This window comes from Halichoeres trimaculatus, unplaced genomic scaffold, assembly GCF_033239565.1.
Source record: "Halichoeres trimaculatus isolate MK-OKI-2021-1 unplaced genomic scaffold, fHalTri1.1 fHalTri1_scaffold_19, whole genome shotgun sequence".
NCBI lineage: Eukaryota > Metazoa > Chordata > Actinopteri > Labriformes > Labridae > Halichoeres > Halichoeres trimaculatus.
The window spans coordinates 17,169,634-17,183,564 of record NW_027437197.1 but is presented as its reverse complement, the minus strand read 5'-3'; the positions used below and the strand labels follow the sequence as shown (position 1 = coordinate 17,183,564).

Here is a 13,931-nt window from a genome sequence, read left to right as displayed (position 1 = left end):
TGTTCATGCATGTACACAGAAAAAGAGGAGAAAGGTGATTTAAGTGGTTTCAAACGTGGCATGGTTCTTGGTGCCAGATGGGCTGGTCTGAGTATTTCAGAAACTGCTGATCTACTGGGATTTTCACACACAACCACTTCTAGGGTTTACAGAGAATGGTCCCGAAAAGAGAAAATATCCAGTGAGCAGCAGTTCTGTGGGCCAAAATGCCTTGTTGATGCCAGAGGTCAGAGGAGAATGGACAGACTGGTTGGAGCTGATAAAAAGGCAACAGTAACTCAAATAACCACTGGTTACAACCGAGGTCTGCAGAAGAGCATCTCTGAACACACAACACATCCAACCTTGAGGCAGATGGGCTACAGCAGCAGAAGACCACACCGGGTGACCCTCCTGTCAGCTAAGAACAGGAAACTGAGGCTACAATTCACACAGCAACACCAAAACTGGACAATAGAAGATTGGAAAAACGTTGCCTGGTCTGATGAGTCTGGATTTCTGCTCCACATTCAGATGGTAGGGTCAGAATTTGGCGTCAACAACATGAAAGCATGGATCCATCCTGCCTTGTATCAACGGTTCAGGCTGCTGCTGGTGTAATGGTGTGGGGGATATTTTCTTGGCAGACTTTGGACCCCTTAGTACCAACTGAGCATGGTTTAAAGTCCACAGCCTACCTGAGTATTGTTGCTGACCATGTCCATCCCTTTATGAGCACAGTGTACCCATCTTCTGATGGCTACTTCCAGCAGGATAACGCTCCATGTCAGAAAGCTGGAATCATCTCAGACTGGTTTCTTGAACATGATAACGAGTTCCCTGTACTCAAATGTCCTCCACAGTCCCCAGATCTCAATCCAATAGAGCACCTTTGGGATGTGGTGGAACGGGAGATTCTCATCATGGATGTTCAGCCGACAAATCTGCAGCAACTGTGTGATGCTATCATGTCAATATGGACCAAACTCTCTGAGGAATGTCTCCAGTACCTTGTTGAATCTATGCCACAAAGGATTAAGGCAGTTCTGAAGGAAAAAGGGGGTCCAACCTGGTACTAGCAAGGTGGACCTAATAAAGTGGCCGGTGAGTGTATGTTGGCACCGGCAGAAAAGATTTGGCACAAATGCACGTTTCTTACAAATGTCACTCCATTTTCTATTTAAAAGGGAGATCACCAGTCTCTCCAAGGGTGTAAGATTGATTTCTGAGAAGAAAGAAGATTGCAACAGAAGAAAAATAATCTTCCAAACAAAATTTTCCTTTGTTTAATGCTAAGTTGCACTTCTTGTTTAATCTTCAGCCTCTAATGTGGGAGTTATCAGTAGATGCATGCTATTATAACACTTTTTTCCTTTCTTTTCATATTTTCTGGAAGAAATTTCTGACATGCGAGTGAAAATTCTGCCAGAAAAATATAACATCCAGGTACAGCTTTGTCCACAGGGGGCGCCAAACTCAACAGGAACTAAAAGAAGTTTTTCAGCTTCATAGAAGTCCCCTTTATGTTTAAAACGGCTGTTTTACTGGTCATGCAGTCCGGCTTCACCATGCATGTCTTCATGTTTCTGAATCCAGAGAACTTGTTTGTGTTCTGACTGGATAAACAAATAGAAACACTGTTCACCTCAAGCTTTTGCAAAAAAAATCAATTTCCAGGAACTCATGCAGAAGATATCATTTGAAAGTAAGTTTATTGTAAGAAAAAAAAACTTTATACACCAGAGATTTGATAACACACTCAACAATATTATCTTCATATTGAAACTTCTGATATAGAAAATATTGCTCATTTTGCATCAATTATTCATCATCCAAAAAGGCCTTATTGGCTCTTATCTTCATATCAAACACATATAACTGTAATCAAACTTTAATGACACAAGCCTGCTTCAAGTATTCACAGGAGAGTCCAGACTGACCCTGTGAGCTTGTTTGTGCACAGAGGTCAGTCACACACAAGGATTATCTTTAAGTATCTTCAGGAGCCAGGATGTACATTGTGTAAGCACCCCCCCTGCTGGCTGAGGAGTGAAATGCACAGACTCATTCAGTCCATCAAATCCTCCACAGGGTGTGCTTGGTACAGAAGATAGTGTTTCAGTCCTGAGGGAAGGTGGATGTCCTGAATCCCACCCAGTCTCTGCTTCCCCACAGTCCTCCTGATGAGCAGCCGGCACAGCTGCTTCAGAGTACACGCTCCTGAAGCAGGACGAGGCCATGACAGAGAGATGTTTTCATTATTAACTGAAGGCACCAGCCCTGATGTGTGTAAAGGCCGTGGAAAAATCCCACTACTTGTTTAGTTTGGATGAAATACCTCCTGCTTGTCTCAGCAGCCTCTCCACCAGGCTGTTGGGAGCTGCCAGGGCCAGCGGCTGTTTGCCTTCTGAGTTCCTGAGGGAGCTGTCGGCCCCGTGGTCCAGGAGGACAGACACCAGCTCAGGGCTGGAGAGACGAGCAGCGATGTGCAGCGGAGAGTCTCCAGACGCTGAAGTGTTGACAGCAGCACCTGAAGGAGAGCAGGATGATGAGGTATGAGGTGCTCACATTACGGCCAGTGACAGCTGGGATAGTCTCCTGTGACCCCAAAGGGGAAAAACAGTCACGCCAATGGACTTGATGGATCACTCTCAGTTGTTTTATAGGCCCTAATGGGTTTAGAAATGATAATTCTTACCCAAAACATGAAAGAAGAAGACAAATCTAATTTATTTATCACAAAACAATTGCAACAAATAGTGTCTGGTTTGTCTCCACCTGTTGGAGCTCTGATGTACAAACTTTTACAAGTCTCCTGTATTACCACAGCTGATAGTCTCCTCATCAACTTCAAAGAATTCATTTACTGGAGAGTTTAAAAGTTTACTCAGAAGGATTCTCACCAAGTCGAAGCAGCGTCCTCACAGCACCCAGCTGCTGATTGGAGCAGGCCACATGCAGAGAAGAACCCGATTGGTTGGCGTGATGATCCACATCTGCGCCGTGCTGAACGAGGCTCTCGATGCACTCTGAGTGACCTAGACGGAGCCATCACAACGAGACGTGATGCACTTGAAAGGTTTTCTTTGAAATCTGCTCGCACTCAGACTCTCCTGGGAAGAATGTGTAATCATTTTACTTTGAAGGCTATAACAACACGGACTACTTCTGAATACATTAGACGTTTCTCTGAGCCGCTCTTTTGTTTTGGATTCCTTTGTTCCGTTTTAGAGGCTTAAAAAAAAAGTGTGAGAGTGAGCAAAGATTTTTCCGAGCATATGCAGCACACTGTGACCTCTGACCTTTTGCTGCTGCCCTGTGGAGTGGAGAGCTGGTCTGGCTGTTCCCTACAGGGTCTGCTCCGTGTTTCAGGAGCAGGGACACACAGGTGACATGACCACCAGCACAGGCTTCTGACAGAGGAGTTTGTCCATCCAGGGTGGAAATATTCACCTGACATGGATACATACGCAGATAGTGTGTTGGGTTAATCTCTTACTTACATGCACAAACAGAGTTAAACCCAGAAATAATTCACATGGTTGTAGCCACACAAACACAGGGATTATAATGAAGAAGGCTCAGATTAAACACGCTCCAGGTGGACTGAATACTAACGTTTGCACCGTTTTCCACCAGAAGCTGTGCACATGCAGCATTTCCTCGCATGCAGGCTCCATGAAGGGGGGTCACCTGGTCCAGAGTGCTCAGGTTTACACATGAACCCTGCAAGCAGAGCACATAACACAGTTAAGGATCCACTTGACTACTCCTCTGAGTGCAATACTCTCAAAAGCTCATCAGATTATGATGTTTTTCTCATGCAAAACAAATGAAATGTGTTCATTAGCGACTTAACCCAGTCTGTGAAACTTTACCTGAGCTATGAGTCTTTGCAGAGCAAGGAGGCGTCCATTAAAAGCAGCATCATGAATGAGAGACCAGTCTGATTCGGAGTCTAAGTGCATGTTAAAAGAAACAGTACGTCACAGTTTAGTTTCATATGTGTGAGAACAACAACAATGTGTGACTTTGAGCATCTACTCACCGCCCATCAGAGGGTTGGAGAAGAACACAGCAGCCCCCCTCTGACATGTAGAGTCTTGCAAAGTCCCGTTGTGTTCAGCAGACATTCTCCTCCCCTATTTTTGTTGCTTGAAGCCGTTTTTGTTGCAGTTTCTCTGTAAAAACGACTTCTGAGAGGAGTCAGAAATCATGTGAAAGCCATTAGACCTCCATCTGTTTTCAGTATATCTGTGGCAGCAGCTCTGGGTGCAGTGATGTCACTTCCTCTTGAGACAAAAGTCTCTGCCATGCAGGAAACAGGCTGGTCGAGAGCAACGGTTTGCCCTCAGCCAATGAAGGTGGAGTAGGACGGGGTTGTAGGAGGGAGAGCTGGGACGGGCCTGTTGAGCAGGTCTGTGTGTAATCTGATACTGTGCAGTCACACCCATCCTCTGCGGACAGAGACGGGTGGTGTTTGGGGAGAGGGTTTGAGAAATTAGGCCATGACTTCCTGGATTTATAATTAAAGCAGTGTTTGTTTTCTCTGTGCCTGACTGAGGATGACTCTGCAGAAATGATTGACCAGACATAACTTAAATATTAGATCAAACAGCTTTGAGATATTTGACATCACCGCCATGGTGTTTAACAGCCTCCGAAGGGGTGTGACATTTTTTAACAAAAACTTTAAAACTACAAGAAATGTCCCTTTTTTCGTTTTGTTTGTCAGTTGCATACCTGCATGTTTACTTTAGATCTGATCTGACATGTCTGTACAAAGCTTGTCTTCTTTAGGTCCTTTCCACACTCCAACCCCCAAAAAGTCATGGTGTCAAATTTTACTTGTACAGCTTTTCAGCTAAAGCCTCTTTTCTAGTTTATCCATCAAAAGAGGAAGTTTCTCAGTTTGTTGAACTTTCCATTGTAGTTAAGTTTTAAGATAAAGTTTCATCATAGCGAGTTCGGAGTGGTTTGAAGTACAACTTAAAGTTTTATAGTAATGTAGGATTGATTGTGTGTACTGACTAAACAAGAAACATTTGCATATTGGAGGTTCCTGATTCTCATAAAGAAAGCAGTTCACGGCCTGGTTTGGACACAATTTAGGTTTTGTGGCTGATTTATTCATCCGTACTCAAAAAACACCAATAAATGGAGGTATTAGCTCAGTGTGAAGAGTGTAGCTGTTTAGCCCCCTTCAATCCTGCTTCTTTACCCATGTCTAGTCAGCTCAACAGTTTGGTGGGGTGTGATTTCATCACATTGCATTACAGGGTGTAGCTGAGGCACTGAAGGCCTGATGTGAAAACACACAAACATATATACTCTCAGACATGCAACAAGACACCTTACACACTTCTCTTAACTTCACTGATCTCATCTCGCCCCTGTAGCACCTCAGTTACTGCCTCTGACACCAGCACAGCATCAGGCTGACTCGCTCATATCACTACGCCTCTGTGACAGTCATACTAAGAGAGTAGATATCACACCTAAAAGTGTCTATATTCAAAGGGCCATGCTCTTATTTCATCTGAAACATTGAGACATCTATGTTAATTTCAACCTGCTTCATAACCAACTGAAAATCCCTTATAGGAGCTTTAAGGCACAGTCTGTATAACAGGGGTGGCCAACCAGTCAGAGACCAAGAGCCACAAAAATTACCATGGTACTACAAAGAGCCACATCACACACGTGGTCTTACAAATGCACTTCCTCTCACACATGAACAAAATAGCATAAAATGAAAATCAATACATTTCCAATGTTCAAAGCGAGATTTATTGTTTGTAAGTATGTTTAAATTCTTGGAGCTGTGTCAAAGACACATTTCTGTTTCTACTGCAGAAGAGACAAAGTTTGATCTTTATCTATCTATCTATCTATCTATCTATCTATCTATCTATCTATCTATCTATCTATCTATCTATCTATCTATCTATCTATCTATCTATCTATCTACCTACCTACCTACCTACCTACCTACCTACCTACCTATCTATCTATCTATCTATCTATCTATCTATCTATCTATCTATCTATCTATCTATCTATCGAGATAGATAGCTATGAGCACATGAGTAATAAGAGGAGTGCATGTAGAGAAAAGAAACTGAAACTTCAGTATCAATCTCAATCTCATCACCAAAGTATTGATCAATACTGGTCCCAACTTTGACATCAATCTATATTAATATTTTAGATAACTGCTCATACAAGTGAATCAAAGAGCCACACACCGAAAGGCAAAGAGCCACAGGTTGGCCACCCCTGCTGTAAAAGAAAACATCTTTTCACAATGTTATAATCAGAGTCAGTGTTCTTGAATTCAAACCTTTAATTTCCACCCAGCCAAAAGTGATCATAGTTGAAGAATCTAAGGAATTGGAAGAAAATTTCCTTGGATATTGATTTCTTTTAGATGTAGAGGTAAATAAAGTGTAAGTGGATCCCACACGCTGCTGTTCTCTGATGTAAACAACCAGCTTGAGCTGCTGTTTTAAGGGCCACAATCTAATTATATTCACACCAGCAGAGGGCAGCAGCAGCAGAGGGCAGACAAACAGCCAGTCAATACAGACTGTATTCCTCAGGGAGCTGTTAATCTCTGGCAGCAGGCTACAAGCCCTCTAACGATTGACTTTGTGCCTTGTCAGAGAAGGTGCACATGGATTAGAATGCCATTGTACGCGCTGAATGAATGCCCTCTGTGTTGTGCTGAATTATAGAAAACCCTTGATGGTTTGTTTCCAAAATAAATCTGTTTCAAACGCTCAGATCTGTGTCCATGCAGCTGCAAGTGACCTTACACACCAGGCCGTGTTGGACGTCAGCTGCAGAGAAGATTTCCATTTCTGGACACAGAAATTTAACATGACAATAGTAAATACAGAGGGTCATCATTCTGCACCATTAGCTGCCAAACTGTGTGTGTCCTCGTGTAGCTGTAGGGTTATCAGGAGTGACTCCCACAGCTGATGTTTCACACTATCAGAGTTTGGCTCTGGAAAGCTTCAAAACAAGAGATTAAAACCTCACACAGTGATGCTTTAACCAGCTGGATCAGCTAATTGAAGATTTCACTAGGTGTAGACTTTCTCTTTTTTAATTCATAACAAACCAACTGTATTTCTCTGCTCAAGACTACCTTCTATACACTATACACATTTACTATATGGGGATTCTCAGATTAGATGCAGTACTTACAGGCCAAATGATGAGAATATTAGTCATCAATCAGCAAACAACAGCATGTTTAGTCTGCATACACTCTACACACAACAGTGCTTTGTGGCTTTCATGCATTGTAGCTCAGGGATTAAATAGAGGCACATGATGATTCAGCCCCGTGATTTCTCACGGAGTTGGGTCCAATCATTTCCTCTCCTTTCTTGTCTTTTCTTCCACCCCTCTCCTCCCTCTCTCTGACACCGTAGCCCACTTCTTTCTTCCCCTTTCCCTTTCTCCTTTTCTTTCCCTCCTCTGTGTCTCCGGTCTGTCATGGCATCCCCGCGCCTGGAGACCTTCTGCTGCCCGAACAGAGACGCAGCGTCTGAGTTTGTGGTCACTTTCCAGCCCACTTTGTTCGGGGCTTTGAGCCTGGGCAGCGCCAGTATCAGTTTCATTTTCGCTATTTTACAAATTCTGCCAAAACGGAAAGGATACAGGAGACTGGGACAGTATCCTCTGCCCAGGCCTGCTTCCTCCTCACGGATTCTCCTCATCGTCAGTATATGTGACATTCTGGGATGTGCAGGTAAGGAAAAAACTCAGAGCTGGAATCTGGTGTTTGCAGAAACATGGACCAAATTACGAACAAGAATGTGTTGTTTTTCACTCTTCTGTTGCTGTTTTGCTTGAAAAAAGAGGGGAGCAAAATCAAAACAAGATGAACTATGCAGAATAACTTCAATAAAAAAACGCGCAAAACCTACAGTAACTTTTTTAAAACTCGCTATTTTCAGCAGGAAAGTTAAAACAGACTTCAAGTTTTAATAGAGGCCTTGATAGAGCTTGTTCAAAATGATGCATTTAATGTCTGTCGTTCTGGCTGCTTATTGCAAAACCAAAGATGAATCATGACCTCCCCACGTGAGGAACAGCATGATTCACAAAATATGTCTGAGTCTGTTTGTCTGGAGAATTCTCCATAGAAACCAGTCATGTCATTTATTTCAGAAAAAGAAATATTAATGAAATTGAAGAAAAAACAATCATCTTTTTTTTTTTTTTATCTGTCTGATGGGTGCATTGTGTGGGATCTCTTATTTTATCCCATGCCATAAGTTTAAACACCTGTTACTCTAAGGATTCATTGACTAAATCTTATAAAAAGACATCTTTGATATATTTTATTTGTGTTTTGGCTCTTCTTGTCTCTCATTTTCCCCTCTGATCCCCTCTCCATAAACCCACGTGTTGTCTTCCCCTCCACAGGCATCATCGTGAGGTCGTCTGTGTGGCTCGGCCTGCCAAACATCATTAAAGAAATTTCCATAACCAACAACACAGATGTCTGGCCTGAGGTCTTCTGCGTTGGCAGTGCGGTGCGTATGCCCCTCACCTTGTGACACAATAAGCCTTTTTGTGAGCAGCATGTAGACTTAAAGGCAGTGGATGACCTCATAATGACCAAACAAGAGAACAAATAGTGTGCTGTTTACAGTAAATCATGCATTAGCCCAGAAAATCCTGATTCTCTTGGTTAACAGTGATGATTTGTTGTAACACGCACTCTTTCTTGTCGTGACTGCATTATTTATGGCCTTCATTTCTGTATTCCAGCTGTGGATCCAGCTGTTTTTCAGCGCTTCTTTTTGGTGGACCTTTTGTTATGCTGTGGACGTCTTTCTGGTGGTGAAAACATCTGCAGGAATCAGGTGCTTTGAGCGTCACCTTTTTTATCTATCTTATCTGAATCACCCTGCAAACTCCCCCAAAGAACACAGAGAGCACACATTTAAACCAGAACATAAATATATCATGTACAGGTACACGTATCTTGAACCTAATGTCAATTTAATACTTTTTTCCCCAGTTTCAGTTGAAATTTACGGAAGCCCTATGTGGACATGGATCCATACATTTTATAAACTCAGTTTTCCAGTGATAAAAAGTAATTTCCAGTTTTTCCCCTTCGAGATTTTTTACGTTACCTTGAGAAAATAACTCAAGGTAACAGGGATCAATTTAAGGGATATAATTTCTGATTATTTGGCCCAAAGGCAACATCTTCAAGGCCTTTGCACACCAACAGTGACATGAATTAACGGGGTGAAATTGCAAAAAATTTAGAGGCTTTATATTCAATCTCCGCAGCTAGTCTCATCCAAACGATGTATTTATAATTGTTGTCTTTGTAGTTTTCATGTCTTTTGATGTAAAGAACCAGGTGCCAGGACATGAACACAATCAATGCTGAATGTTTACGTGTCAACAGTGAGTGTTTTGATTGGTTGGATGTGTGCTCATCGCAATTGAAACTTTGGAAAAATTGACCTCGGTCGGAAAAAATAAAAGCCACAATTTCACTCAGTGAAAGAATGTTGCTGGTGTGAAAGTTTGCATTGAAAAAAAGTAGGTTCGAAAAAATAAATAACATGTGAAATATCCATGCAAAAAATATGCATCTGGTGGGCAAAGGGCTTTAGGAAACAAATGAAATGAAATTCACAGGCAAATGGAGTAAATAAAATGTATGGATATATGTCTGCTCTGGGCTTCCATAGATAAAGTTCTTTCAGCAGGCAATATTTTGGGAAGAAAACATTTTGCTGCACCAAACAGTCTAAAATTCCTCTCTAAATCTGATATTTTAAGTCCCTTGTTGTGTTTCCCCCTCTCCCCATGCCGTGCACTTGAATCCTGCACAAAAGAAAAAAAGACCCTGATCTGCAGCATGAGTTGTGCGCTCAGTCTCATGACTTGTTCCTTCTCCCCATCAGCACCATTATCCTCTACCACATGATTACGTGGGGTCTGGCTGTGCTGCTGTGTGTGGAAGGAGTGGCCATGCTCTACTACCCATCCATCTCAGAGTAAGACTCTTTGTTGTCTCTTACCCACACTTCTCTCTGTAATGTCCTCTGCTAACTTCAGTGTTTCTCTTCTTCAGTTGTGAACAAGGTCTGGAGCACGCCATTCCTCACTACGTCACCACATACGCCCCCATGGTGCTGGTCCTGGTCGCCAATCCTATCTTCTTTAACCGCACTATATCTGCAGGTCAGGCCCTGACCCTCAAATCTCTCTGTGAAGACTTTATCAGACACAAACAGTCACTAAAATAACCAAATCTCTCCCACCTTCAAATCTAGTGACATCTTTACTAAAAGGGCGGCAGGGAATCTACACCGAGAACGAGAGACGGCTGGCCAGTGAGATCACGATACGCTTCTTTAAAATAATGCTGGTCTTTTTTATTTGGTACGTTATGAAGTATGATTTTACACTTTATTTGTCTTTATGAGAAAATTTCATACTGTTGTCATGCAAGAAGTTATTTAGCATGTTAGGTAGCACAAGGCAAAAAACAGGGAACACCTGCCTAAAACTTTTCCTCACGACTTTATATGTGCATGTTTTTTGGCAGTTGGCTGTTTCACATTTTTCAACCATGCTGTGATGTAATTTTTTTGCGGTAATGTGACTCTCACAAGGCGATCTCATGAAAACTCATGTGCCATTCTTTGATACAGGTCAATGAATGAGCGATTGTTCCCCACAGAGAAGATTTATTGCTCATAGTTTTATTTTTAGCTTAGTGTTTTTATGTTGAAAAGAAGAAAAAAGATTCACTGAAACCTTTTTTTCTTCTGTGATGTTTCAGCTGGGTTCCAAACATCATCAACGAGTGCCTCCTCTTCTATCTTGAGGTACAGGCAGACATCAACGACAACGGTTTCAGGAACATAAGAAACGCAGCCCTCATCACGTGGTTCATCATGGTGGGTTAAAAACATGAAAACAGAATTAAAGACTATCTTTATCAGTAAACCAGCTCCTAAAATCTCCTGTTTTCACTCCCTTAGGGCATCTTGAACCCCATGCAAGCCTTCCTGAACACACTGGCCTTCCACGGCTGGACGGGCTTCGACGTGGACCTCAGCCTGCAGAGGAGGAGAGAGCTAGCCTGGGACTCAGTTTCTACTTCGGCTCCCAACGCAGCCGGCCATAACCCCATGGTGGGAACCACTCTGCTCTACCAGAGTCACATCCAGGAAGCTAAGAAAAGCCTCATGGGTAACGGACAGCACAACTCAGACGCCATCAGTGTCCTCTCAGAAGGTAATCCAGCTTACAGTGGCAGTAACAGCTCGCCTGTTTATCAGGGCTGGTGAGGCTCTAAAGCTGACAATACTGGACTGCATCTTAAGATGAAAGCATGAAATTCACTGAGGAATATGCTCCACTGGTCCAAAGACATATTTGTTTGTTTTTAGTTGAGATGATTTGTTTTTTATTTTGTGATTGAGTGAAGTACCAAAGCTCTGGAGACTCTGACCTGCTCACAGTTGAAGCTAGCTGTGATTAGACGCTGTTTTTAACTGGTGCCGCATGAATTAATGATACATATCAAGCAGAGTTTTGCTACTTGGGTGCCAGTTCTCCAACAAAGCTTTGAGTTTCATTTTTTATATGATTAGTAAAAAGACAACCCCTGATAAAACACACTCTGAAAGCCACAAACACCTCTGTGTGTGCTTGGGTTGAAAGCACTCAGAGAGCACAGAGCTCCACCAAGCATAGTGTGATTGTCATGCAACACCTTTGACCGACTTTAATGTTATACTCCCTTTCAGCAGACAGCCTGCTACAATTTAGTGTTAGTTGCAGGCCTTTACAATAATTTGTTACCTGACAGATCTAAGTATCCAGAATGTTGCCAGGATCTGGATCGTACTTTTACATCTGTCAGAAATTATGGTGACCTTGTCTTGTATTGTTTGGCAAAGCAATCCAGCCATTTATGGTGGAGTTATATACACATATGGTGAAAACGGCCCTATCTCACAATGATAAGGAGCCCTTTGAAAAATTCCTGTATCCAGACAGTGATCCGGATCACCTCCAAAATTTAATCACTTCTTCCTTATCCCATTTTGAACATTTCCTGAACATTTCATCAATATTCCTTCGCAACTTTTTGAGTCATGTTGTTCACAGACAAACTCTCCCAAAAACATAACCATGGGTGCAAAATAAGTCTCTTTCTACGTGAGTAATTCCCAAACAAACAAGCACATGAGGTTGCAATTTCCACCATCTGCTGAGATTTGGTGATAACTTTAAAGGGGATGTTGTGCTAAAATTTCTTGTGATCATGACATAAATTCTGCTTTTAGATGAGTTACCTAACCGGCTCCTGTTTGCTAAAACTTGTGCTGGGAAGTTAGCTGAACACTACCTGTGAAATTTGTGTCACATTTGTCATGAATTGAACGACGTAGTAAACTGATAAGTGTCCTTTAAGATCTGCATGTGGATAGATTGTAGACTTGTGAATTGGACCTTGAGGAGGAGGATGGTGGTGGGCAAATTCTTTGCAGTATTACCGGCCGCATTCCATTCTCTGTAAATTCTCCACTGGCTGCCAGTTTGTCAGGTTCACCAAGCTTTAACTTATACAACAATCACACACCAACTTCTTGTTGCAAAGGCTCCTTCTCTGGGCTGTATCAGAAGGCATTAGACCGATCAAAGAGCTGTTTCAGAGACCCATGTTTGTCAGTGTGTTCTGATGCCTAAAATAAAATTTATGTGCAAATTGGCCCCTTAGAAATCTCTATTTTTAAACTCTTTCATGACTGGTATCGTGTTTTTTTTTTCATAGCAGGCATTCTCAAGTGTTGCAAAACCAAAGCAAAGACATAGATAATCAGGTTAATGTCATCTGAATTCTTAAGAACAGTCACGCTGTTATTTGAAAGTGTGAAACCTGCTTTTCATATGACAAATGTCTGCTGTGAACGTGTATCACTGATACTTTAAATGTATTTTGGGATGGTTTTGTAAAGCAGTCCAAACTCTTTATACACTTGTTTGTGCATTTTGTATAAAGGCTATAAATCAGTTTTTATTGTAACCAGTCAGTGTGTCTGAAATGACAAGTTTTTAAAAATAAAGTAAACCTTTTAAAGGATTTTTTGCTTTTCATTCATTTTTATAGCCTTGACTTGTTTTTGGTCAAACGCAGGAACAGATTAGTTACAGGTCAACTCCCAAAATACATTTTGTCAATGCACATGTATGAAGAGATCGTCTCAGTGCTGTCGTGTGCAGTAATCTCCCCCTATTTTGTCTTGCTAGGTTCAGAGTCTAGTACAGTTGAAATCCACATTTCCGGCGAGCTGCGAGACTATGAGGATGTAGACGCAGACGGGGAGTCCTTGGAGAACTCTGTGAAGCACTAGCTGAGGGGGACTCCACAGCCACCTCCCTCTGCTTCTCCTGCGACACTGTACTTCCAGTTACTTGTTTCAGATTGTGTCCTCTTAGCTGCTGTTGTACGCTGGAGATTCCCCCCCCCCCCCCCCTTGGACTTGAGTTGGTCATGAGATTTCACAAGAAGAATCGGTGTAATTCTTGATTCAAAGTTTTTCTTCTTAAGCTTTTTTAAAATCTGTCTGCGCAGCAGTACAGTGAAATGCTAAATTACAGACCCACTGACTACAATCAGTCAGCAAAACAAATGTGACATTTTCTTCAGAGTAACTCTCGCAGGCTGACCTTTGGGTGCCTCAGATGTTTGGAGGTAAAACTGCTCCTGGCTGATTCACAGGATTAGAAATGCACTAGTGTTGTGTTCTGCACATTAAGCTCCCCATGCACAGCAATAAGCTCATGAGTGTGTGTTTTTGTAAGTTGCTGTAACTCCAACTGTCCATCTTGTATTTTGCACATTTATTTTATACTATATTAAATATAAAAAATATTTCTTAAGG

At 42.0% G+C, this 13,931-nt stretch overlaps 2 protein-coding genes across 2 annotated transcripts; one reads left to right on the top strand and one right to left on the bottom strand.

Annotated features, from left to right (window-relative positions):
- Nucleotides 1-2,047: 2,047 nt before the first annotated feature.
- On the bottom strand, nucleotides 2,048-4,147 carry LOC141808666 (ankyrin repeat and SOCS box protein 9-like). The gene is made up of 7 exons (XM_074695338.1): nucleotides 4,028-4,147; nucleotides 3,858-3,937; nucleotides 3,598-3,705; nucleotides 3,282-3,432; nucleotides 2,883-3,017; nucleotides 2,318-2,509; nucleotides 2,048-2,199 (listed from the first exon to the last, which is right to left on the bottom strand). Exons 1-7 carry the CDS (start codon nucleotides 4,110-4,112, stop codon nucleotides 2,048-2,050), a joined length of 903 nt encoding a protein of 300 aa, XP_074551439.1. The 5' UTR covers nucleotides 4,113-4,147.
- Nucleotides 4,148-7,485: 3,338 nt separating this feature from the next.
- gpr143 (G protein-coupled receptor 143) lies at nucleotides 7,486-13,643 on the top strand. Its single transcript, XM_074695389.1, has 9 exons — nucleotides 7,486-7,744; nucleotides 8,425-8,534; nucleotides 8,773-8,867; nucleotides 9,933-10,025; nucleotides 10,103-10,212; nucleotides 10,305-10,413; nucleotides 10,817-10,934; nucleotides 11,019-11,274; nucleotides 13,297-13,643. The coding sequence occupies exons 1-9, from the start codon at nucleotides 7,489-7,491 to the stop codon at nucleotides 13,398-13,400; spliced, it is 1,251 nt and encodes a 416-aa protein (XP_074551490.1). The 5' UTR covers nucleotides 7,486-7,488; the 3' UTR covers nucleotides 13,401-13,643.
- The last annotated feature ends 288 nt before the right edge of the window (nucleotides 13,644-13,931 follow it).

Excerpts from the sequence above, each read along its gene's own strand:
- gpr143 (XM_074695389.1), top strand. The coding sequence starts at position 7,489 with ATGGCATCCCCGCGCCTGGAGACCTTCTGCTGCCCGAACAGAGACGCA. Across the intron at positions 7,745-8,424 it reads TGACATTCTGGGATGTGCAG|GCATCATCGTGAGGTCGTCT; the intron begins GTAAGGAAAAAA and ends TCCCCTCCACAG. Across the intron at positions 10,414-10,816 it reads ATGCTGGTCTTTTTTATTTG|CTGGGTTCCAAACATCATCA; the intron begins GTACGTTATGAA and ends GTGATGTTTCAG.
- LOC141808666 (XM_074695338.1), bottom strand. The coding sequence starts at position 4,112 with ATGTCTGCTGAACACAACGGGACTTTGCAAGACTCTACATGTCAGAGG. Across the intron at positions 3,938-4,027 it reads CTCCAACCCTCTGATGGGCG|ACTCCGAATCAGACTGGTCT; the intron begins GTGAGTAGATGC and ends ACATGCACTTAG. Across the intron at positions 3,706-3,857 it reads TGCAAAGACTCATAGCTCAG|GGTTCATGTGTAAACCTGAG; the intron begins GTAAAGTTTCAC and ends CTCTGCTTGCAG.